The following is a 27,359-nucleotide window of genomic DNA, read 5'->3' on the forward strand; positions in this document are numbered from 1 at the left end:
TAAAGATCCATACATTATTACGCGCCAATATTGTAAGCTATTAACATTTTATGATCATTAGTAACGAGCTCATGCGCGCGTAATATCGTAACGAAGCTTCCCAAGTTAATATACAAGCGTCTCTCGCAGGGGCAGCCAACAAGATTGCTCAATGCGTAAAGAGAAGCGAGTGAATTATTAAAGGAAAAAAGAAAAAAGAAAAAAGAAAAAAGAAAAAAGAAGAAAAAAAGTTAACGCAGTGCAAAGTACATACAATCCGCCCGGCTGCGTTAATGAAAAATGTTCCGTCTCGAGTTGCGTCACATGCGACCTCTGCACGACGCCAAGTCGCCGGTCTCGCCAATAGCAAGACTTCAAAAGTATCGAAGGTGGGACATGGGAGAGGGTAATGGGGAAGGGTCGAGGGGAGGGATTTGGTGGGAAGGAGAAGGTTTGATTTCGACTGTGGCGGTGATAGCGCGAGGGGAGAAAGACTTCATCGCCAGCTGATGTGTTCGTGAAAGGCATCGATTTCCTGGTGTCTAACGTACAAGCAAAGCGACGTACCATTCGGAGCTTTCAATAATGCAGAGTGAGAGGGCTATATATATACACGCATATTCAGGCATAAGCCTGTTAATTGAAAGGCGATCGATGCTTCTAGGCACCCCGGCTTCCCAAGCTTTTCCCTACCGTAACGTCCCTGTCGTAACGTGTTTTTCACGAGCTGGAGGGTCGATAGTCGAGGACACGAGGAGCGTTCGTTCCTTAAGCCAATATTAGTCTTAAAATCCAATTCAAAGAACGTCAATACGCAAAAATGTACATTATCCTTCTCTCTTTATCTCTCTGTATCTGCTCCCTTTCGCCGTTGAAATTCAAGGTTGAGCTTTTGAATGCTAAACTGAAGAACGCTTATTCATTCGCGATTGGCCGATTACTCCCAATACTTTGTATTGGATATTTTTCTTATCATTGCATGCTCCAAGTCTAGACACAATAATTAGTCACTAAATTGTAAGTGTATCTGCATATTTATTACTTATCGGCGCATCACTCGATTCTTATGTACATGGCTGTTTTGTCTCATCTACTAGAATAATTAAAGTCCTTTTTTGCGAGCGAGAAGCTTATGTCTGAATGTGCCGTCGGTGTTCGTAGTCCTTGGACAGCTTCTTGCAGTCGATTGCGGAAAAATTGCACAACTCATTTATCACGTTTAACAAAATATGGGATAATCAGATTATTCAATTAGGAGCGATCGATGCTTTAAAGCGCGAGGGCCGAGCATTCGGGAGGACGCTTATTGCGCCATTGATCGTAAAACGAGGATAATAGAAACGGACCAGGATAATGAAACGTGATGTGGCTGTACCTCGTTCGGAAGCGCTTCGCCACCTTTCTCCAATCGATCGCCTCAGCTCGCGAGCTCTCTGTTTAACCAAACGACCAAAATTAAGTTTTATTAATTATTATCCGTTTTGGAGCGCCTCCTCCCACATGGAGTGCTAAACGTTACGATCCCCGAGCGAGCAAAACTTTAGTTCTTGTACCGAGTTGAGGCCCGAAGCCAGACTGGAGTCTGAGCTCGAGTCAAAGCTTCACTCGTGCAGTAGTAACAGACTGTCGCGTCGGCCTACCCCCACTCCAGCCTCCCGTTGTGTCACGCTATACCTCGCTACCCCCCCGCGACTAATCGACTGATCGTGGCATCTACTTACCGCGCTCCACATTATTTTTCTTTTTTCATTTATTTCAGCTTATTATTTGGCCTCTGTTTATGTTTCTTCTTCGTTTGGGACAGTCCAGCCAGATTTATGGAACAGTGTTTGCACATTTTCTTATTGCCTTGCTTTACCATTCATCGTACTAGTGTTGTGGACGAAATCTATTTTACTCGCACGACGAATGATATTTTAATATGTCAATTTCAATCTGTTAATAGCGTCTAGTAGTTAAATATCATTTTAGTAACATGATTTATCGAGTTTCCCAGTTTCTTAGTTCGCTATACAATTACAATGAATACGCATGCGTATTGATTTCTTATTACGGATAATAAGATTGCCCGATCACGAAATGTTGGCTTGATTGCTCGAAGCATAGAAGAGAGGATAGAAAGAAAGAAAGGAATAGCAAGAATTTGATTTTCTTTCATATGCAAAATAAATTAAATCAACGGAACGATTAGAGTTCAGGCTACAACTGTTTAGTTCGGTAGAAAAAAAATATGTGTTCGTTAAATGTATAAATTTATTATAAAACCGTTAGGTCGAGATAATACGATGTCAAAGTATACGAGCAAAACTATCACTTTAAGGAGTCTGACATTTCCTTCAAAACCAGTATTAGTCAGAATGTGATATTTTATTACTCTTTTACCGTAAATTTGAGATTTTTTTTTTTATTTCAATATTGATACATAATTCAATAATGATACACGATTGAAATTTTTACGTGTGACATGTGATTATGATTAAAAAAACTCGCATACCAATGCCGCTTTACTTATTATAAATGCAATTTTAACTACTTTCAATGTAGGAAACTAAAAAAATATTTATATTCTAATTTTTACTAATAAATAAAAGCTTTTATAGCTTTACTTACAAATTATTGAATTATTATTTATTTTTTTTTTTCGAGAAAACTAGTTATTTTTTAGATACGAAATTAATGTTTTATTTGACATAGAGGCTGCTGCTATCGTAAGACGTTTTGCTTTTGATTAATCGTCTTCTTTTCTTTTTCTGTTTTTTTAATTGAAAAAGATATTTATATGAGAAATAATTAATATGATCTCAAAATATAAAATTGTTTCTGAAAACAAAAATGTAAACGTTAAGACAAAATTAATGTATATTTAATATTGAAATTGCGAAAGTATGCATATATTAATCATATAATAAATAAAATATAAGAGAGAATCATACTTCAGAAATGCATGTAGTATCTTCTTTTAAAATAAATAGTAATTCATTGACTATATTACGTTTAAATGACATCTATAAAAGTACTCTATAATAATATATTTAACATTATTATAATTTATAAATCTTATTAGTCTTTTATTGCAAAATATAAGAAACAATTCATATTACGATACATAAAGATATATTGTATTTTAATTTTAAAAAACATAATGAACATCTGTATATAATTAACAGATCTGCTATAAAAACTGAAATATATTTATGGAAAATGATTTATTTGATTGAAAATTATAGGATAATATCGTGTAGACGGATTTTTTCAATTTTTTAAAAATATAAAACCACAGGTAGGAAATAATTTAATAATTGAATAATAATTAGTGATTATAAACCAAGTGAATTATAATTGAATTTTATAAATTCTTTAATTGCACTTTATAATCTTATAATTACAATTATTATGTTACATCTTGTATACAAAAAAAAAAAAAAAAAAATTTTTTAAATTTAATTTATAATTTTAATATTTATATATATATATATATATATATATATATTTCATTTAAGATAAAGTAACGAGAGCGATAATTTATAATAATTTGATATTTTCCTATTTAATTATTATCATTCGCTATTATTGCAATAATTTCATAACATGTTACGAAAAATAGCGAGAATAATAATGAAAATTCAGCTCAATTGTATTCCATAAGAACAGAAAATTATGAGATAGTATTTGGAATTAAGTAAGACTACATTTTTTTCAGGTGATAAGTTGTTTTCGCTTCTAATGAGAATTTATGAATATGTAATTTAAATTAATTACACATACTGCTATTTATATTCAGATAATTTCTAATCAAATACTCATATATTAAAGATAAAATGGAAAAATGTAACGAAAACTTTTATTCGCTTTAATTATAACGCATTATAAGTAGGTAAGTTTTGAATTGCCGAAATATTAGATTTCAAAGATTTGAGATAATTTATTAGAAGCAAATATCAAACGCAAAAGAAATTTTCAACATGGAAATCGAAATACAAGCATTAACCTGCAGTTGAATGTGTTATCTATTAAGGCAGATATGAAATTGATTACTCGGTCTGGAAATAGTCGTATGACAGCTCAGTTGAATAACATCAATTTATTTCCTCGCTTAACCACACGCGATTTATTTATCTCTTCAGTGATAGCCGTAACGTAATCGCTGATGACCGCTCAGATACGCAATTGCAAATCATAAAAATAAATGTTCATTATTCAACCCTTTTTCTCATCGGCTATAATTCAAATTCGGCTACGGCTCTCGTTCATTTGTACTTTACGAAATCAATGACGCAAGGTTACTACAAGATTTTTTATCGATAAGGAAATTCATTTACGTAATAGGAAATTTCAGTGCTATCGTTTTCATGAAATGAGCGACTATTTTCAGAAGCTGTTTTTTATTATGACGATTCTTATCGGCGTAGGTGTAAGATATAATTTATAATACAAAAATTTTGCGTACATTTAGCTTTGTGCGCAATTTTCGCGGGTGTATTTGCGTCATCCATACACTGTCAAACACTAGACACCATGAGGCTCGTAATTTTATTGGGGAATTTTATAAAACAATGATAAGAAACTGTATGGATTCATAGATTGTCCTAATCATTAAATCGCCCTAAACCGTAAAATATTAAACCATTCGACTTTTTATATGCTTATACATTTTAAATGGTTGCATGATTAAATAATACAAATTTTACGCTACAGTCCATTTTACTTTATACGTGTGCTTATGGGGCATAATGGCAAAGTAATGTCAATAACTTCGTTACATCAACTAAATATCTCGTGTATATAAGGATTTCATCCATATGAATTTAAAAGTTTTAAATTTTCTCGGATGCTTCAAAATATTTTACAATTTTTCGATAATATATTTATTAAATGCGGTTATTTATTAATAAAATTATTATTTCCCAAAAATTATATATATCAAGATATGGACATCAAATTTCATCTATAACAACTTATTCCAAATTATTCATCATTCATATTACTTTATAAATATAATATTTATAAGATTTATTGAATAAAGATTCTTTTAATTCTAATGGAAAAGTGTAAACTTATTTATTCATAACATACATTATTTATAACATAATGATTCTAGTTGTACTAACTTTAAAATTAAATATACTATTAATAATTTACATTATAAATTCTGCTTCGTATTGACTGAAAGTTAACGAAATCGTTATTACATGCAATAAACATGATTTACAGTTCTTCTTCATATCAGATTGTGCATTAATTTTAAAATATCCTAAGGTGCACAAATCTTTATGTCTGCCTGTCTTTTTGATAGGAATATAATGAAATTTATTATCTTTATACTCTGTATCAAAACTCAGGTGACAGTAAAATTGTTATTGTATATCAATAAATATAACATAATAACACACGGACGCGCACACACACACGTAGCGATGCACATGCGCGGGTGAGTATTTCCTCAATAATTTAGGAGGTCGAAATGAGAAATTATTTCATGGAGAATGCAAAATGAGGAGAAATTACATTTCTAAAACATTATTCTCAATCTAATTCACTTGACCTACAATGTGCGAAAATCTAATTAACTAATTAACGATTATATAATATTTATAAAAAAAAAGGTTATCATTTTTTCAAAATAATTTCCGATAATTGAATTTAAATATTATTATAAGTACTTATATCACAGATATTTGTTTTAATGTCATTGTTCATTACTGTTAATATCTTAATGAATTTTCAGTTTCAAGCAAATGAAATATTTTATCAAGAAAATGAAAATATAAAAGTAGATTTGAATTGAGTGTAAAATAGTTGAAAATCAAGTTTGAATGGATGCAAAATTTTCAAAGCAGTTTCCTTAAATCTTGCGATATATAAAACTATTCATAATTTAAATAAGAAAATCCTTATTGCCATTTAAATTGTGACAAATATTATTTCATTAATTGTTCTTAACAAAATGGAAAGACTAATATTAAATTGGTAGGCTGATTCGGATATTATTATGCTAGATATTGTGATATTGTATGTAGTCGATTAAAAGAGAACATAGTATTTATGTTAAAAATATTGCTATGTACTTACTATTAATTGAATAAATTAACGTTTTATGTAAGTATTAATTTTATAAATGAAGCTTCTTCTATTATTTGAAATAATAAATTAATGATATTAGTCTTATCTATATAGTTCAAAAAAGTTTAATGTACTTATTAAATTGATGTAATTTTGATAAGATCAGAATTAATGAATAAATGAAATTGAAGTAATTAATGCTCAATGTTAAAAAGTATTTTCATAGAGATTTTATTATCCTTGTAAACAAGGAATTTTTTAAATAGTTAAATATGTATATAAAAACAGTTTTCTAAGGCATTAAGACCTGGCCTTTGCGAATGTGAATTTTCATTGTTTTTCGTCATTCGTCAAATATTTTGGATATTACATTATGAATGATTTACAAAGTATAATTATATCCATACAATATTGAAAATAAAATTCTTATAACGTTACAATGCAAGTTGACTCGGAAGTACTTTGTCAATAAAATTTTGTTATTGAATTTCGGAAATTAAATAAATAAATACGAATTTTCAACCGAATAAGCTTATTTATAATAAAATATTTATACACTTATACTATTCTTAATAATATTTTATCAATTATTCACTGCAATGAGACGTAATAGAATTTTACGATTAATCTTTAAAAAGTCTCTTATTTATAAATTGCGCAACTGTTTTTCTTATTCAACACTGACTGCGAAAATTAATAAGATAAATTAAATGTAGTGCAATTGAATTACGAACGATTGCTTGATTATAAAATAATAATGGTGATTCATAAATGTTGTATTACATACAGTTCAAATGATTTTTCATAAATATTGGCATCATTTGATTTTTTATGATCTCCTCTAATTCAAATACATAGCTATATTCGGTATCACGCAAACTTAATATTTTTTTTACTTAATATTAAGGAGAAATTAAGCGAAAAGTAAAATGTACAAATGCGTATAAGCTAGAATATATGTAAGAGTCGATTGGTTACAAGATAAATGATGAGATAAGTAGTCAATCAATAATTGGATAGTTTACGTGTTTTCGATTATAAAAACACATTCTCTCACAACCCTCATGCACGCACGATAAGATGTAATACGATTTTTTGTAAAAAGAAAGAAAAAAAAAAATCTGAATAAATCAAATGCTTTGAAAATGATAATAAATAATTTGAATTATCTTACGTAAATTAAAATTTACGAGATATTTAAATTATAAATACAGATGTCCGCGACAAGTTAGATTTTTAATAGTAGAGGTAATTTCTTGAAATATTTACTAATTGTCCCGTTGTAAATGGAAAGACCAAAATCACTTCAATAATAAAATTATCTGCAAAACAAATAATACAAACAATAATTATATAATATTCTTAAACTTTATTTCTTTTTTTTTTTTTTATTCTAAAGTACGTTTAATTTAAAAAAGACTTTTGTAAATATTCCAATCGTTTTAAAGATTATTTTCACGGATGATTATTTACTGTCTAAGATAAATAATTCTTTTCGCCAGCGGTGCTCGTGCGACATTTACGACTAATCATTAGATTCCGGAGACTTCGGAGATGAGAAGAAGTCGAACGAAAACATCAGAAGACACGGATTCTTAACTGCTCGTGGAGCTTTTGAGAACTTGCCGACGATTTTACATAAATATCTTTACTTTTATAATAATAAATTTCTTGTTGGACTTAATTTAATTAAAAATTAATTAAAATAAATAAAATTAAAAGTTACGATTTAATTATTTCAACGTCTTTTTCATCTCGTTTTAATCCGCGAACCACAGGCCGACAACACTTTTTTACAAATTTATCATTACAAATGTTAATTCGCTTATAAGCTAAGCCGTTTAGTAAATAAAAACATCGGTGCAATGATAATTTTTTATAGTGTTGGGTCGTTGTTATTCTGAAATGTGGGATTATATAGTGTGAATTTTGCAAATAAAGTTTCGGTAATAAAACGTAGATTATAAAATCATGTCATTATGTTCAAGCGGCTGTGGAAAAATTATAATATATGTATCTAATAGCTCTAAATTATTTATTATCGGTGAAAAATGCCTGATATATACAACAAGTTTTAAAGTTTATTCGAATTCTAATCTATATTTACGATGGCAACACAACTGACATCACGTATAAATAATCTTCGGCTAAGAACTCAAATTAGAGGATTATCGAGTAATAAAATGCGACACAGATAATGAAACATGAGAGACCATCGCTTATGATTGTGCATATATTATTATTGGTTCGCTAATAAAATCGCATTGTACAATAATTATGAATTACAGTACCATACGATCAATTGTTTTTCTTTATTACGAATACGACGCCCTATTTTCTTACTTCTTTGAAAGTATTTTTTTCTATTTTTTTCTATTTTTTTCAATTTTTTTATTTATTTTTTTTTTTATCCAATGACTCTTAGGTTACGATCTGCACAATCTTAAAATCTTTTACAATAAATTATGTTTGTTGTGAATGATGTCGGATCGCACTTGCGATTGAAATTCAATTACATTAATGCGTTATTCCAATGCACTTGGCATTGCATAATTGCAGATCGGATAAATTAACGTGTTATTTATATTCATCTATTTCTACGATAAAAACTATCAAATATTTTGAGATAATTAGTAAGATAAAGTGATGTCATCATCAAAACGAATGAATTATTCGATGAAATTGATTGGCCGTTCGTTCGTAGCTAATAAAAAATTTGGAACCACTTATTTATATTTAATATTATTATGTTAGACGAACGTCTAATATAACGTGACTGAAATAATATCGATTTTAATTAGTTTATTAGAAATGAAGTGCCGAGCAATTAATATTATCAAGAATTTAAATTACTGATAATTTCTATTAATATATTCTCTTAGAATGAATACGCTTAAAAATTATTGCAATCAAATATATTCTTCGTGATCAATCTCATATAATATTATTAGCACGAGCAATCTTCTTTAAGATCAAATGTGTTTGCGCTATTAATTAATTTTTACTTCGCCCTGTTGCTTGAATAAAAAGTCATTACTGAATTTTTTTTTTAATTTTTGCCTAATATATTTGTTTGATGTATCATGTTTGATGTTATTTATATTATTTTATTTTATTTTACTATAGAGTCGAATGAATTTAAATGGCTATTCTTCCGATAATGAAACACTGGATCAAAGTAAGTTTGGCTGCAGGGAATAGAAGTGGAGCGCACGTATAATCAATAAAGTTGAAAAAGCGCAGGTATTATGTATAACGCTGCACTTTGATTAAACTTTGTGCCCGATATATTCCTCGAAAGTTAATCAATGCATACCTTCGACAGGCCATTGACACCATGTTTGCATTATTGACGCGAAAATATAATTAGTTTCCGAGTAGTAGCAATGTAGTATGGAGGTTATGCATGGAAACGGAGAGAAAATAAACCGAAGCTATTCCTGAAACAACAACACATTTTAGTGTCCTTTATTCTATCTACATCCAGAACACGATTGATTGTCTGGAAACGTACAGCTTAACTGTATACAGGACGCGTGACGTCCGAACTGTCTTCCCCCCCCCCCCCCCCCCCCCCCCCCCCCCCCCCACCCCCCCTCCTCCCCCCCCCTTTTTTTTCAATGGCCGGATATCGATCCTCTACAAAAGGTCGCCAAAAACACGGGAAGCCCACGACCTGGTTAAATGAATGCGTATTGGATTTTATATGTTGGGGCGATAGAATTGTTGGATAAAAAGGGGCTGCTGATCCGATCAAGGTCAAACGATTTTATCGCAGCTATAGCATATTTCGCCCCTTAGTCTGTAAAGGAGATACGACGCTTTTTTATTTTAAATTATAATTTCCTTTTTCTACTTTTATCGTTGCAACATATAGACGCAACCTTAAAGTACGATTCACTTGGAAAAGAAAAGCTTTATCGACGACAATCGAGTTCTAAATCATATTTATTTTAATGAATTGTGGTGCAAAGTACTTTTATGCAGCATATTTATTAGATAATTATATGCTTTAATCTGAAAATAAGGTTTTGAACATAAGCTACACTCCCTTGTATATATATTTTTTTTTTCTTGAAAAATCATAGATCCCGAGACGGAAAATTCGGCAAGAGATGCTTGATATAGATTTCGGCCAACAAAGAGGAGTCGAGCGGACGCCAGTAAAAAATTCTTTATACTTCTCTCTGCCTCTCTTTTCCACGTGTCCACCACCTCCCTCCTGTCCCCTAATTCATTAAGGCTTCAAATCTTTATTAAAATGTCGCTTTGCTCACCATACCCGTTATATCATTCGAAATTCGAGTATTGTGTGCCCTCGAAATAAGAAAACCGGCACAATAACGACAAATGTGGCTTTGGCTATAATATAATTGGTATACAACACATAATTCTCACTCAAACGTGTAAAGTATCGATGCTGCTTTAAGAACGGGACCTATTATCTTTTTTTACCACTCTCAGCGTTCCTTACACCACACGACCCAGTTACGCTCATAATTAGATACTTTGTAAATATACGATTGTGCGTGCGCATGCGTACGTGGACTTAAGCGGAGGCTATCGCGACTACTAACGAGTATCCTAAGTACAGCGCAATATGGGGAAGAAGGATACAAAGTCAGATTCTTACGGGTATTTGAAAAGAAATTTAAAAAATTTCAATTATAGAGAACTTTCTTATAATGTTCAGACAGTAGATAATTTTAAGCGCGCACGCACATAGGGCGTAATTGTACATTTAACATTTCACTTTGACGTATGAATTATAATTGTAAAATGTTTATAGAAATGTTGAAAGAGATAGAAAATGTACCGAATCAAGAAGCATAAAAGTAGTATCATTAGTAGAAATAATTTATTTAAGGCCTATATTATATTATATCTATTATTTTTATTTTCATCTTTAATGTTTTTGCCCCCTTGCACGCATAAGAATATTCATAGAAATAAACTGTGTATACGCAGACGCTCACTCACATCTAATTATTTATGCAAACCAGTATACTAACTAACTACAACTTTAATATTAAGCATTTCATTCACATTAAACATTAATTTACAAGTATGAGGTTAACTCGATAAGACTCACGCAAATTATTCGACATAATTTACGTCCATTTACTAAATATCTTATTCCAAAAATTTGTTTGTTATATTATTTGAAGATAGTTAAGGCATAGTCTATCACTATTATTTTTTTCACGTTAAATATTAATCATTGGCAAAGAAGCATAGAATGTTGTGCTATCAATATACGAGATACGCAATCATTAAACTTTATACGCTATATCTGTTTAAAATAGAATACGCACGATTACATTTTTCCCGAACAGTATATATTAATTAACTTTATAAAGAATATTTTATTCGTTGGAATAAGTAGACTTTAAAACGATATCGTATAATCAAAATTGATCCTTAATTGTAATCCTTAATTTAGCATAAACTATCCATAGCCTTACTTTACTTTATTCATTAAATTTTATTGTTTAAAAATAAGATAAACAAATACAACAACAACAAAAATCATTGAAAAAGTTTCGTTAGTAACAATATACAATTTAATTATATCTATAAATTTTACAACGACAAAAATGTATACGATATTTGTAAATGTAGGAATGAATTTTATAATCTCGTAATGAATTAATAATATGTCGAATCATTTTATAAAGCGTAATTATTTTTACCGCTAGAAAATTATAATCGCAGATAGTATTTTAAGTTATTTGCGATACATATTTTTAAAAATATGTTATCTTTCATTTACATTTAATCATTTAAATGATATCTGAACTATTTTATCTGGAAAAACTTTATTCCGTTTATAAATAATGTCGTATTAAGAAACTAATAAATGTTTGAAAATCAATCAAAAAAAAAAAAAAAATAAAATAAAAAAATAAAAAATAAAAAAAAAATAATTTTTTTTCTTGTTTATTTAATGAATTTAATAATTCATTGATATTGATATTTCAAGAATTCAAAGAATTATGACTTCCCATTTCAAATAACAAAAGAGATAAAACGTTGAATTTATAATTTTATTAAAAAATTTTATCGAAAAAATTTATAATTATATTTCTATGAAAAATCTTTGAGCACCCGAAAAAATTTCCTTGCAATTACAATAAAACGATTTATTTTAATAATTGTTAATAATAAGGAGTTATGTCAAGTATAGCTTTACGAGTTGACAATTTCAGTTTTTAACAAATAGCATGGATAAGCTTTTAATATTATAAAATGCCTTTTGTGCACATTTTTAACGACTTGGCGTACACATACAGTAAATACGTTTGTTGAACAATATTGTTGGAAGTCATTGTATAAATGTATTTTATACAAATATATAAGTAAAGTGTAAAAAGATTGAATTATCATCAATCAATGTTCCAAATCTTTACAAATTTAAACTGTAATTCTAAATATAAACGAGTGGTATGTCTAGACCAAAGTAAAATAATGTTAAATAGGCCAAACGTTTGGAAATCCGCAAAAACAACTCGGGAAAAATATTTTTCATAATCGGCTCTGCATTTTATGATTAAATGTAGAACTTTTTGTTCTAATCATCGGGAGAGAACCGTCATAATAAAACCCATGAATTATATTAAAAATAATTATTATTGATGATAGTTTTAGTAGCTACAAAGAAATATCATAAAATCAAGTGCGATAAGCTTCACGATATTATTGCATAACGAAAAGGTGATCACAAAGTGCAAATGCGAGAATATTCTGTCAAAGTCGAAAATACGAGATGTTACGTATTAACGCAACTGGACAAACTACATTTGGACACAATCATTCGTGAGAAATGTAGCCAGTGCAGATCCATATTTTATACATTGATAGAGTAGAATGAAACGCGTTGTTGATAATGAGAGATCGCTATAAACAGGAAAATTGCGTATCTGATAAATAAAAACCAGCAATGTTAATATATGTGTTTTGTAAAGTTTGAAATTTGAAAATTTTTAAAAAAAGCTAATGTGTACAAAAGTGCTTGCGAGCTTGTATTATTAAATATCCTCAAGTTAAAACATTGCTTGTCATTAATATTTATATTTATATTTATATTTATATTATTATTATTATTATTATTATATTAATTATAAATTTGATTATCAGTAATGGAATAGAGAAAACAATTTTTTGACTTTTTTCACTTTTCAAAAATTTTGTTTCAATTTCTGTTACGAATGAAGAATTATTGTTCTATTCAAAGTTTTTCTATTGTTTAAAAAACATAATTTTTTTTCTTTCATAACTTTCATTTAAAATCCATTTTATTTTATCATTTGTTGGACATCCGGATATTGCGTGTAATTTTTATTTTTGTCATTATGTGATAACATTAAATTTCAATAAAACATGTAATTTTAACAACAATAATAAAATGTATAGCAAAGTCATTCCAAAAAATATTTTTCAACAAAACCTGCTTTGCTGTGTATTTCGTAAAGAAAAATACTTCGTACGAAAAGTGCCGTGTAATAAAAAATTCCATTATTTTCCGTTGTACCGAATAAAAATAAATATTTTTTAATTTCATTAGAATCTATTTGTATTGGAATTCTAAAAATGAATTTGGAAAAATAGTTTGAAAGGCTCGGTAGATTATTTAATGCATCGAATAATTTATTTTAAATAATAATAATATCCATCTCAGTTTATTCATACTTATTTGTCTAATTTTTAGTTTATATGCTTTGATCCTGGAATTTATGTTGAAATGTTTTTAACAATATATATTAATTTCATGAAGGGACACGAAAAAACTACGCGAATCTTTATAAATATTATACAAATTATAAAATTTCCTTCAAATATAATCATGTTAATATAATAATTGAAATTTTGATTTAAATTATAATTATTCATAAAAATTAATTCTAACGTATTTTATAAACTAATATAGCTTTATTCAACTAGTCTTTCGATAATACGTAATTTAATGTTTTCTTTCAATAATATCAACCAAAATGTTATATTGTTTGCTTATTCATTAAAATGAAAATATTTATTATCTCGATAGAAAATCTATACAATTGGAAGAAATTTAAATAAATAAATAAAATTTGACTAATTTAGATGAATATCAGGATTATTGATGAAAATGTTTGAAAATTCTATTTATATTCAATATTTACCGAAACAAATATCTTTTACAAACGGATTTGAATTTAATAATGTAAATTATACTAAAAATAATATTTCTTTCGAAATATTTTACAGATACATTATAACTCATTCCGATATTCCGAAAGTTAAGAAAAAATGTTGTGTGTAAAAATGTGCAAAGATGCGCGTTTCTGTATAATGAATTTGATTGCCATATAAAATAAAATGGTATCTTAATAGATGATTGAAAAAAAATTAATAAGTCACTGCGCAAATTCACTGTGAAAATCGATTGAAAAGCACACGGCCATTGCGTACAAATATAACTAAAAAAGTGTTGTGTATGGATATCCAATTGGCAAGGATTATATAAAAGGACACAGAGGTGGAAAAATCGTAGGCAAATAACCGAATATTCCTATTAAATTTAATCCAGTTCCATGGATCAAATCCGTGAAAGGATTTTATCAAACCTAAAAGTTATGGAATTTATAGGTATCCATGGGAATAATAATTTAAGTATGTTTACATGAATCGAGTTGCACTAATAATAATAAAGAGGATTTATATAGATTATTTTACTTGTAATTTATGATACCGAAATCACTATTATATCCTTCAATTACCTACGATTTTGTGCGTCCTTTGTGTAGGCAATGAATTTAATTCAAGGATCATTAATGTTCATACGTAACAATATAAAGAAAATTATGCGATGTCGATCGATATGAATGTACGCTATTGAAATTGTGAATGTTTATACACGTAAGACTTTCGCATTAATAATATCAATCAAATATAAGTAATGTTATGTTAAACAAATATTGCTTTAATTAAATAATTATTTATAGTTTGAGTGATGTATCGAAGGAATTTAACTTAAGAAAAATTATTTAAATAAATTTACAAAATTTTATCTAAATTTTCATTTAGACTTTGAGATTTATAAAATATATATGTTATTTTAGGCTTTTTTCTCTTTAATAAAACTACTATTCATTAGAAATTTGTCGCGCAAATTAAGAAAAAAAAAACAAAAACAAAAACAAAAAAAAAACAAAAACAAATAAATAAATAAATAACTGAATAACCGAATCAAAATTTGCTATCTGTAATGTATAATTGCAGTATATCCTTAAAGTATTTAGATTTTCAATGTATTTTTAGAAATGAATGAATATCAATACTATGATTTTTAATTTAATAAATATATGACTATTTTTGAGCTATTAATTTAGACTAATGCAATCTCGCTTCGCGTATTTCGACTTTTGTATCATATAACGATGTTACAACGATAATAAAGCAATAAATGCAAATTAAACGTAATTCGATAAGCTTCCTGCAAGATAATAATTTTACATGGAAATCTCGAGCAAAATATCACATCATTCGCATAAAATGTAAACCGTCGTGTAAATGGTCCATTTGGTTCATTTGCCGATCAAACTTAGACATTCTCTCTCGTACAATACAAATACAAAAGCATGAACAAATGCATTGCCATTAATCACAATGGCAATTGACGGTGAATTAATGCCAAAACGTATTGCGTTAATTTCGAGCTGCCGATATTTTAAGACTTGTCACCCAAGATAACGCTAGGCATTATAATACGATCTCCCGCAAATATATTGTATTGTCGCAACGATAACGTTATCTTTGCACGCGCTCACTCTCACTCTCATATTTACCCCTAACCTCCACCAAACTCCCCCCCCCCCCCCCCCCCCCCCCGTTATGTTCAATCCACCGCTAGGTGTCTGTAACGCGAGTTCCTTACAAATTCAAATTGGATATTCACTAAAGAGGATACAGGAAAATAATCCCACGATTTATTATTTCATATTGCAATTATATAAAGATAGTAATTTTCTAAATAACCTAGAATTCTCTGCATGATTTTTCATTAGCGTTGCATTAAAAGGTATTTGAAGTCGATTTGGCATATTCGTATGTAAAGAATACATCTTCGCTTATCTTAAAAATTAATTTTCTACATTATGTCAATAATGATATTAACATGTTTCATCTACTTTCTCACTATTATTACATTACGTCCCTTTTCCAGCCATAATACTCTCAATAGACTATCGTGATTTATTTTCTTAAATATATTTGTTAAATTTCTGTCTAATAGTATTAAAAATGCTTTAAAAATTGTCGTATTTACAGCATAATTTATATTTATTTTATTTATCATATTTAATCAAGAAATGTTATCTTATTGGGATTTTCTAAACTTTCTAAATGAACTATGTTATAAGATATTTTGGAAAATGGATTATGGTTAAACTATTACAATCGTTTCTTCAATAAATGCGTGCGCAATTTTTTGACATTACATTAACTAATCAAATTATCTTTACGATATGACGCAATTTATATACGTATCCCCATGCAGGAGTGTGCGTGCGCGCGCGCGCGTGTATACATGCCGACGTAATTTATGTATTAAGAATAATTACGTATTTGAAGTATTTGAAAATCAAATATTGAAATAATAAATGCGAAAGAATTACTTTGCACTGTTGAACAAGCAATCGAATTTTTTTCTTTTTCTTTTTTTCACAGTTCTATGAGAGATTAATATTTTAAATCATGTAAATAATATCTATTCATTTATAAATTACGTCTCGACAATAAGACACGCGCAATAAAGTTATCGAAAAATAGGCACCGAAGGCAACTTCTTGTCTTTTTATCACGATTTAAAAAGCAGTGGAAGTCTTTCATTGCTCAATGTCTTTTTTTTTGTCCTTGCAGTGCAACACTTAGATTATTATTATTAACTACATACGATCATTCTCATGACAATAATGAACTGATATTAGCGTATTTAGTTGCGCGCAATACTTTTATATCAATAAATTATTCAGTTTTAACTTAAAATTCATTTAAATGAAAAATAATATTCCATTAATGTTCTTAATTATTATTATTAATTTGATGCTCAGCATATCAAGATACGATCATATATTCCAATTATATATTTTTCATGAACATTTATTATGCTATGCTATGCTATACTATTGTTTTCAGCTTTTTTTTTTGTCGACTCGGAGATTTTGTTTCGTTATTAAAAGAAAATGAATTGTGAAGTCAAGTACGATTAATATCTATGAGTAAAACTCTTCTGATATTTTGTAAGTTTTCAATTGAAAATTAATAATCAAATAATTATAAGGTATAGAGCGGCACACAGCGTATTGAAAACATTTCAGTTTACATTTTCTAATATCATTATTTAGTCTACTACTCCGTGATTCGCACTTATTATTAATTAGTTGTATATAAGAAATGAAAACAATTCAAGAGATGCTCGATAAAAAGAAGCAAACTATTCACTTTTCAAATTATTACGTCGCGGAGTTATTATTCGTTTATTGTCCATCAAATAGTTTCTGCTCCTTCTGCGTCAAAGAGTTTACACTTTTTACTCACCGATAAGGCATCGCAGTGCCAAATAATAAAGATCGATGCATCTCACGATGTGAATGCATTGGTAAGGTAATTTATAAATAAACTATAAAATAAAACGAGATGAAAAAAAAAAGGAGAAAAAAAATGAACTAGAAGCAAGTGGAACACCGGTCATGTGAGCTCAATGCACTCTTTATGCGCGTAAAACACGTTCTAATATTATACAGTTGTGGCAAATGTATGCAAATCGAAGTATATATACTCTAAAAATAGCACGTGCAAATGTTCTTGCAAAAGGAGGCGCGCATTAATGCTTACACGGGCAAAAACTCTCGAAACTTTATATTTTTTGTTAATTCCTGACTATATACCGACACTGTGCCACGCGCGCTGCCATACCGACTGCATGTCAATAAACGGCTTCAATTATAAAAGAAATTATAATGCTCGAGTGTGAGAATTAAAAGTAACGAGCGAAATTGGGCGTGGAGAGTACCGAGAGCGGCCGTTAAATTAGGTAAATACAGAGGTTAGAATTTTCCCAAGAGATGGAATGGACGTCGAAAGTGAAGGAAGAAGAATAATGTATTGCACTACGATATCGATTATTTCTGTTTGTTAAGCTGTCATCGCCGGCATAACTAACTATACTACATTAGTTTAACAAAACAACTAGCTCGATTTCTGTGTAGGGACAATAATAAAGAGTATTGGCGCATGGTGGCAGCAGGAGGGGGAGGGGTAGGGGGAGGGGGTAGGGGGTAGGGGGGGGAGGAGGAGGAGCAATGGAAAACGCGAAAAAGATTTTCTCATAGTCTCGGCGGGACCATCGTCGTAAGCGCAATCTGCGCACACGTGTATCGAAGTGTGGTGGGCATTTATTTATTCACGTACGAAACGGTGAATCTGCATGTAAAAGCGCGTGCCGCCGACAAACCGAGGACAAGGGCTAACGGCGTGCGTGTGCGCGGGCGTGTATGCGCGTTGAGCCGCTCGTCGAGCGAGATGGTAAAAGCCAATGCGCCTTATTGATTCGTATCGCGGAAAGTTTGAAATATCACGACGGGTAAGAGAGAGAGAGAGAGAGAGAGAGAGAGAGAGAGAGAGCCAGAGAATTTTGACCGGCTCTCACACCCGTTTCTTATCCACGTGTTTCTTCTAACTTGCTTCCAAATCAAATATCAATTGTCGTTTCGTTAAATGCTTTTTTACCAGCGCATATTTATTTCAATTAACGTAAATAAAGTTATTCCTACAATATGGTCGATAGGGAAGGAGTCGGGCAGGGGGAGAAGAGAAAGAAAAAGAGAGAAGCAGCAGGAACAACAACAGCAGCAGCAGCAGCAGCAGCAGCAATTTCACAGCCAAGATAATAAATAGTACAAAGATGTTAATTTAAAATGTCAGCGGACGGAACGGTAAATCAAAAATTCTTAAAAATTTTGATTTACCTCTAAGCTGCTTTGTGCGATAGTCAAACGTCCTGATATTTTTTGCACTCTGCGCTTATTTATGGCTGACTAACCACGCGAGCGTTGATTCGTCAAAGGAATTCACGCAGTCCGTTAAAATATGCCGTACATGTCGTATTGCGGTATTGCGAATTGGAGAGGAGCGAGAGATGCGAGAAATAGTACGGGAAGGGCGAATCATGTATCCTTTGAGAGTTCACCGCAGCAGTTAAAAATTTTTCGTGCGGTATGTATGTCAATTTCACAGTGTGTGGGTGCATTATAATGGGATGATATGGGGAGAAAGAAGATAGAAAATTGAGTGTAATAGAAAGGCACGAGGAGCCGGCTTGCCGACTATCGAAAATATTGGGTGACAAGGGTAGGGTGGGATGGGATGGGGTGGGGAGGCGTGCGTGTACTTGCCTGCACGTGTAAGAAAGTGGGAGATAAAGAGAGTTATTGACAGATGGATGGATGGATGGATGGATGGATAGATGGATGGATGGATAGATGGATAGGGAGAGAGGATGAGAGGTAAAGGAGCAGGAGGACTAGGAGTAGGAGGTGGAGGAGGAGGAGGAGGAGGAGGAGGACGACGACGACGTTTACGAAGACGATGACAACGACGAGAGTGGGAGAGTGGTGTAGTGAATAAGTGTCGACGTACACGAGGATGAAAAGTGTCGGCGGCAGGCGTTATATTTTTAGATTAATGCATGATGCGAGCTACAAGATCCAGAGGGATAAAAAAAAAAGAGAGAAGAAGATAAGTGTAGGGAGGGAGGGGAGGGATAACGACGAGTGGGATGAAAGATCGCGCCACGTAAATATATATGTGAGTAATAGAGATTGAGAGCTGTGGTAGAGGAAGGGAAGTAGCCGTGGTTGTTCGCGGACATCCGTTTCCTTGCATGTGACCGCGAGGGCACGGGCGACGACCGAGTTTTTTTAAGGCAGCAGCAGGGGAGCTAATATTCCAGGCGGCCGTCGTATGTCCGCCATGATAATTTGATCGGGGCTTTGGGTCGCCCGCGTAGCCGCGTACTCCCGGTAGGGGATAAGCGCCGAGTAAACGCCGAGTAAACGCCGAGTAAACGCCGAGTAAACGCCGGGTAAACGCCGTTAAATGCCGGGTAAACGCCGGGAGAAAATGACTTACCTTAGTTGCCGGATTGACGGATGAATCGGCGGCACTCCGTTATCTCTTACTGTGTCGAGGTGCACTTGTGCCGGCTCCGCACGCTCGCTCGCCCGTTATCTCTTTTGTTTCGCAGCTCGCGGGCGCGGGGCTCGCATTCGCAGGGGTCCTTCGATCGAGCCTGGACGTCGACGTTACGAAGCTCGACGAGTGAGGAGCGCGGCAAGGGCGCCCCCGGAGGTGTCGGGCCGGGCTCCTGCAGCTCCTCGCGCTCTCTGCGTTCGCCTCGGACTCCTCGCTCGATTACGGCCCGGTGCTTGATAAAGGAAGGAGGTCGTCGTGTCGGGGCACGGCCTCGATCGTCTACGTAGGTCCGTCGCTAACGGCTCCCTGGGATTAATTAAGATATTTGGCGTAACTGCGAGAATGTCGCTGACAAGGAGGTGTCGAGACTGAGTCCGTTGACTCGACCGGTTCGCGCACGAATGCTTTGATGGAAATACTCTGGCTCTGTTTCTCCCGTTCTCCCTCCCCGACACCCTCACACTCTCACTCTCTATCTCTCTCACTCTCTCTCTCTCTCTCTCACACACACACACACACTCTCTCTCTCTCTCTCTCACACACACACACACTCTCTCTCTCTCTCTCTCTCTCTCTCTCATTCTCAACATACATAAAAGCGATAGGCGCACGCACTCACAACTGCGATGAACGACTTCACCGAATCTGTCTCTTTCCTGGTCCACTGAACGACGACGACGGTGTCGGCGGCGGCGTTTTTCGACGGCGGCAACAGCAGCGGCACCATAGGCAACTTGGCTGCGAGCGATAACCAGCTTTATATAGGTAAAAAACTGTAGAGACGTCGAAAAGCCGAGCGAATATGCGCTCCTCGCCCTCTCCCGTCTTCTTTGCTCACTTTTCTTCCCTTTCTCGCGCATGTGTGCATGAGCGTGTGTGCTGACGAGACACGCGGAAGCGGAACGTCGATAAGAATAAGCTAGAGGAACGAAGGAAAAAGGTGAAAGGGCGCGACGAATTTGATTTAGCGAACGAGCGATCGCGCGCTCACATTTTATGCATCGTAATTGCGTAAATTGATGGTAATTGAGACAATGATTGGCCTCGCGCCTCGCCAAAGTGATCCTTCTTCTCTCCATATAGTAATGAGAATGAAAATATAATTTCTAATGACCAAACATTTTTCCACCCCATGCTCGATCGATATTACCTGTAGGTTAACAGGACACTTAAGAGCCCATTAAATTACATTTACAAGATGATGATAAATTTTTTTCGACACAAAGTACCGTTTGCTTGTTCTTCTATTAAGATTTAATTCTCTTGATAATGTAAAGGGAAAGATTTTGAGTAACATCACAATGGGCAATGGGATTAAAAATAAACATAATAATAATAATAATAATAATAATCATAATAATCACCACACGAGGCTGTAGAAAAGTTCGATAAGGAATAAGCAAGACCAGCTTCATTCGATATTTATTTTATTTGAATCTCATCAATATCATATCTGAATAATGCGTAATGACACGATGAATAATCATTAAAAAATATACTGTGTTTTCTACAATTACATTTGATATACATAGTTTTTAAAGTTGATAAGGTAAATTAATAAGAAGAATCAATAATACGCATTTCGAAAAGGAATTTACCCCGTCGCTCGATAGAATCATCTTATTGTGACAATTAAAAAGTCTTACAAAATATAGTGCAAATACATTTGCTATACACAACAAGGAGGGACGTAACTGTTCTCTTATTCACTTCCAGCTTGTTATCTTGCTGATTCTAATCGCTACTAACTTATACGTGAATATGATCTAACGCTTTATTTTTTATACATATTTTCCATTTATTTCCTACTTTTTTACTTTTAAAATCTTGAATTTATTCTCTTTACAACGAGCGGGACTAATAAATGTAACAATAAGTTTGTTTATGTATTTCTTACAATTTGCATATAACGTTAAATTAAAAAATGTCCCGTTAACGTCAAGTAGATAATTCTAGTATCTGCGTAAGGCCTGGAAAAAGAGTTACAGAGACCTACGTACATTTTTTATTTATTTATTTATTATTATTTTTTTTTTGTCAACAATCTTTTATCCTTATAGTCTTATAATCGTTCGCTTCTTTACTTGATTCTGCTTATCTCTTGCGTTCATCTTTATTTGCTATACTTATACGAAAAACTTAACAACAGCTGCTCACATAATACATATCTCCCTTTTACAATCTTTAAAAAGTGTTAATCACAAAAAAAAAATCAAAAAAAAAATCAAAAAAAAATAATAATAAAAAATAAGAGTATCGTTCTTGTATACGTAATAATAAATTAAAAAAAGAAAAACAAGCAATAAACAATATTTCTTTCTTTTTCTTCCTATTTTTTTTTGTTTTTTTTTTGTTTTTTTTTTTTTGTTTGGGCGCAATGATCATTTTTTTTTGGCCCACTTCATGTGCCCGTATGTTCGTGCACAATATCGAAGACATACGACAATTTTATTTTTAACCATTAGATTGACTTATTCACACATTAATGAATAATTCGTCCATATAAAAGTTTTCATTCGACATGGTAGTGTTTTTTTTTTTTTTTAATTTTATCAGAATACATTTTCAATTGAAGACAACTATTCGGATGATTTCATTGATAAAACCCGTTAAGCGATAAAAGGAGCATTGTCACCTCAATTGTTTCTTTTTATCTTAATTCGTCATTGAACGTTTGCATGTGTACGTGATTCGGGAATTTCATACTCGATAATCTTGCACTTCGAAAGAAAGGCCTATATTATATCACATACAATATCCAAAACGCATTCGCAATGCAAAAATTAGGACCCACGTCAACGTTAACAAAATAACTAGAATCAAAAAAAAAAAAAAAATCTCGTTTGTTCCCCCTTTTTTTTTTATTTGTTATTTTTATTCTCTTTATATCTAATATACTCTACCAATCATAAAACTTGCAAATAGAAATAACGAATTTTAGAAACTTTTGCGAATCCAAACAGTCATGTTCTAATAATAGGATTTTTCAAAAACATATTTTAAACTGCATTCTGCAATATTTAATATTTATTCAAGGTGGTAAGAAAATGGTTGCTTTCATAATTGATTAATTATTATGTTCATAATGTGTAGTACGAATGTTGTACGTCATTGAATTACCGAGTTATTATAAATGGATCGACGTCAATTTCTCAATGATAGCAATATACGTTGCTGCTTCTCTTCATCAGATTATTTTTGAAACTTTTCTTTAAAATGTCTTCGTTGAATCGCGAGGAATGTTCTTCGTACAGTTTAATGGCCATTGCGCTTTACGAAAACGCGAAATTTATACCTATTCTAATTAGGTTATAGCCACTGCAGTCTACATTAGATGATACAAAACTCTTATCTTCCACTCTCATTTTTAATCTATCCTTATTTTATTTTCCAAGCTAACAACATTTATATGCTAATATTGCTACATTTTGTTTTTGCAGGCATTAAGCTCCTTGGACTTTAGCCCGTTATTATTATATGTGTTGTCGTCGTCTCTACCTGGAACATGTAATAAGCTGTAAGTTTCTTTTTCATTAAATGTATAAGTTATAATGTATTTAAATATGCGAGTATACTTGCGCGCACGCGTCCCTGCAAAAATTCCTACGATTAATCATATAATGCTTATGTGTACTGTATAGATTTAAACTCGATAGTCTCATCATACACAGATTCATTTTAACCAGCATATGTATGTATATATATATATATATATATATATATATATATATCGTTAATTTTGAAATGCCTATTACGTATTGCTATTTTTCTTTATATAATTTGATTCTCCCTCCCTTTGTTTTCCCTATTCAAATGGCTAACTACTTTTCTATAAACTTATCGACTTGAATCAACTTCCCACAGAATAATGAGCTGTGATCAAAATTCTAACTTCATCTCGCATTTTGAATTTATCCAATTCGCTTAGCTCTTAGCCTTAACTTAAAAAAAAAAAATAATCACAAATATCAAAACAGTTACAGTTTTAAAAAATGTCAAACTTTTTCACGAACGACTATGGTGCTCGAGATCTACCTGCTTGTTATCGTATAAAGTTTGAAACGATATACTCGCCATGAAATATACGTAAAAACAAGTAGCCTTTTATCAGACAAATAAAAAACGGAAAAAAAAAGAAAAGAAAAAAAAAATTTTAAGCCACACGAGATGATATAGGTATGTTCCGAAGTGGTAAATAGGTCCCATAATGATCTGCCTTCTTAGCAAAAATCAATGTCAGGCATTATTAGTATAAATGTAAGTATCAAACGTCATACTCTTCCGTGGTACTACATAATCGCTTTTCTCTATCATCCTTTCAATCCTTTAAGTATGTACACATAAAGTCACATGCATACTATCATACATACATAAATATTAAATACATGTACATGAAGAAATTCGTGACAGAAATCTTCAGAGAATCGATTCATTATTTATGCTTTATGCTTATAACTTCGCAATACTTTCGTAAAAGCCATCCGTAACTTACTTTGTTAATTGTAGTATTACTTTATAAACTAATATAAAATAATTATTACAGTAATTATTCGCAAAAAAAAGTACAAAATTTAATTTCTATAGAGATATTAGCAAGGTCTATTAGAAGAAAAAAATCGATTTCAAAATTAACAATAACAACAACAACAACAACAACAATAATAATAATGATGATGATGATAGTAACAAGAATGATGACGATGATAATAATAATAATAATAATAATAATAATAATAATAATAATAATAATAATAATAATAATAATAATAATAATAATAATAATAATAATAATAATAATAATAATAATAATAATAATAATAATAATAATAATAATAATAATAATGATAATAATGATAATAATAATGATAACAATAATGATAACAATAATGATAATAATGATAATAATAATAATAAATCTAAGACGTAAAACAAAAGAAAATTGTTTGGAAATTCATTTAATTTTGTCGATTATTTAATATTCGCGGGCACCATGTTCCTCGTGTATCCTTTAGTCACGGAGGCACGAAAACACGCGCGTATCATCCCATCACAATAGGAACAAGGTCCCGCGCAGTATCTAAACACAAAGTTGCTCATGTTCCTCTCATTATTATTATTATTATTATTATTATTATTATTGTTATTATTATCAGCGTCGTCATCATCATCATTATCATCATCATCATCATCCTTATCATTATTATAATTATCATTATCATTATAATATAATCATAATAATAATTATTATTATTACCATTAGTACTACTGGTATTATAGTATTATCATTACTATTACTATTACTATTATTATTTTATTATTATTATTATTGTACGAGCTTAATGTGAAGTTGATAATATCAATTTTTAACGATAGAGTTCTAATATCAATAACGATAACAATAATGATAATAATAATAATCATAATCATAATCATATAATCATATAATCATAATGATAATGATAATGATAATGATAATGACAATAATAATAATAATGATAATTATAAAATGGGATTAATATGAATCCTTATCGGCTTAAAACATTATCAATTGATATTATCAATTTCGCGCTGAGCTCTCGAAATTTTCACTTTATCTCTTGGGGTACCGTCTTCTCCCGTTTCCATGGCGAACATCTTCATTTTTTCTTTGAAACTTAATTTCTCCGGTACAGCACCCATTTGCAGATTTTGTTGTTGTCGTTGTTTTTCCGCTAATCTCCTCTGCCTCGGATCCCTAAGGAGAGATAAAATATAGTTAGAAGCTTTCTCCTATTATATTCGATATTTCAAACGTATTCAAATTTGGCCTCGTTATTTTTATAAAAATGTAAGTGCATTGAAGTATTTTTGATTTTTAAGCGATTGACGTATGAGCATCCAATAATAGTATATTTAATACAAACTTATAAACTTCCTGAGCGCCTATCACGCCAGGTGTTGCTCCTTGGAATAAACCTCCGGGACCTTCTGGTGTTTTCGGAGAAGCCAATAGCATTTCGGCATCGTTTATGAAGTTCTGTGGGATAAACAATTGGCTATAATTTTAGGTAAACGCACCTCGACTATTAAACATCTACCACTGCATAACACATAAATACAACTATAAAATAAATATCTACAAAATGGTTTCGATCGTCATATGTTATTGTTATTGTTTTTGTTTTGGGTGTTTTTTTTTTTTTATTTTTTTTTTGTGTGTCATTAAAACAATCGGGAAGGACATAATTAAACAAACATTAAAAAATTAAATAGGATGTGGTAAAATTCAAAACACTCTTGCAATAATGGCAATGATAATGCTTAGACAACGTTGCATGACGAGCTATACGATATTAATGATTACAGCAGCTTTATTTTCCTATTTTTTCTTCCATTTTCATTTTAATATTTACAAGGTCAGCATTGCCACATGCAATAAGACATATGATTAGCAAACGATTTGTGGATCATTGAAACCTCGGTGTACCTCTGTTTATATCAGCCATTGGACTCATAGCGAAGAAATGATTCATACTTATCAATTGCTGTTTTATAATAACTTTTATGAAATATTGTTATTGGTTAGTATTATTATGTAATGCAGAAATTATAATGACGACTTACGTTTGGATCCTCTCTAATAGTGTCCATTGTCACGGACGATATTATATTGGATGTATTGAGTGTGTTATTTCGCGTTGGCGACTCTATGTTTGCGTTAGGATCGTGGAAGGAAACCCTCTTGATCATTGTGGTTGATTGTGATCCAAGTTGAGAATTCGGCGTCGTCGAATTATTAGATCGTAAGGCACTTTGTTGGGACATTATGGCGTAACTCGAGCCCCGTTCAGGTGGCGGAGGTGCTTCGTTACCACATTGAGAGTCTGTAAAACATTTGTCTCAATTTATTCGAGCATTGTTTCTTAAAGAAATAGATTCATTGTATTTAGCGCCTAAATCGATTAGAAATTGCCTTAGGAAGAAAGGCCAAGTATTCATTCGTTCAAACGAAATTGATTAACGCAGCCTCTTATGATAACGTACCTTCGAATTGGTAATAAAATGATCGACGTCACTTTCAACTGTCTCAATATATTCTATTCTATCAATCG

The 27,359-nt window shown here is 31.4% G+C and overlaps 2 protein-coding genes across 2 annotated transcripts in view; both read right to left on the reverse strand.

Annotated features, from left to right (window-relative positions):
* The window catches only part of LOC105368803 (putative glutamate synthase [NADPH]), a 48,624-nt gene extending 28,077 nt beyond the window's left edge, over positions 1-20,547 (reverse strand). The window contains 1 exon segment of the mRNA XM_011507932.1: positions 20,206-20,547. The gene's annotated coding sequence lies outside the window, so the exon portion shown is untranslated.
* A 2,757-nt stretch (positions 20,548-23,304) lies between these two features.
* cno (adherens junction formation factor afadin) overlaps positions 23,305-27,359 on the reverse strand; it is an 88,468-nt gene continuing 84,413 nt past the window's right edge. The window contains 4 exon segments of the mRNA XM_011495534.1: positions 23,305-23,766; positions 25,858-26,002; positions 26,172-26,284; positions 26,872-27,131. Of these exon segments, the coding sequence (XP_011493836.1) occupies positions 23,728-23,766; positions 25,858-26,002; positions 26,172-26,284; positions 26,872-27,131 (557 nt within the window). The 3' untranslated portion in view covers positions 23,305-23,727.

The sequence above is a fragment of the Ceratosolen solmsi genome, unplaced genomic scaffold (assembly GCF_000503995.2).
Source record: "Ceratosolen solmsi marchali unplaced genomic scaffold, CerSol_1.0 scaffold1, whole genome shotgun sequence".
In the NCBI taxonomy this organism is placed as follows: Eukaryota; Metazoa; Arthropoda; class Insecta; order Hymenoptera; family Agaonidae; genus Ceratosolen; species Ceratosolen solmsi.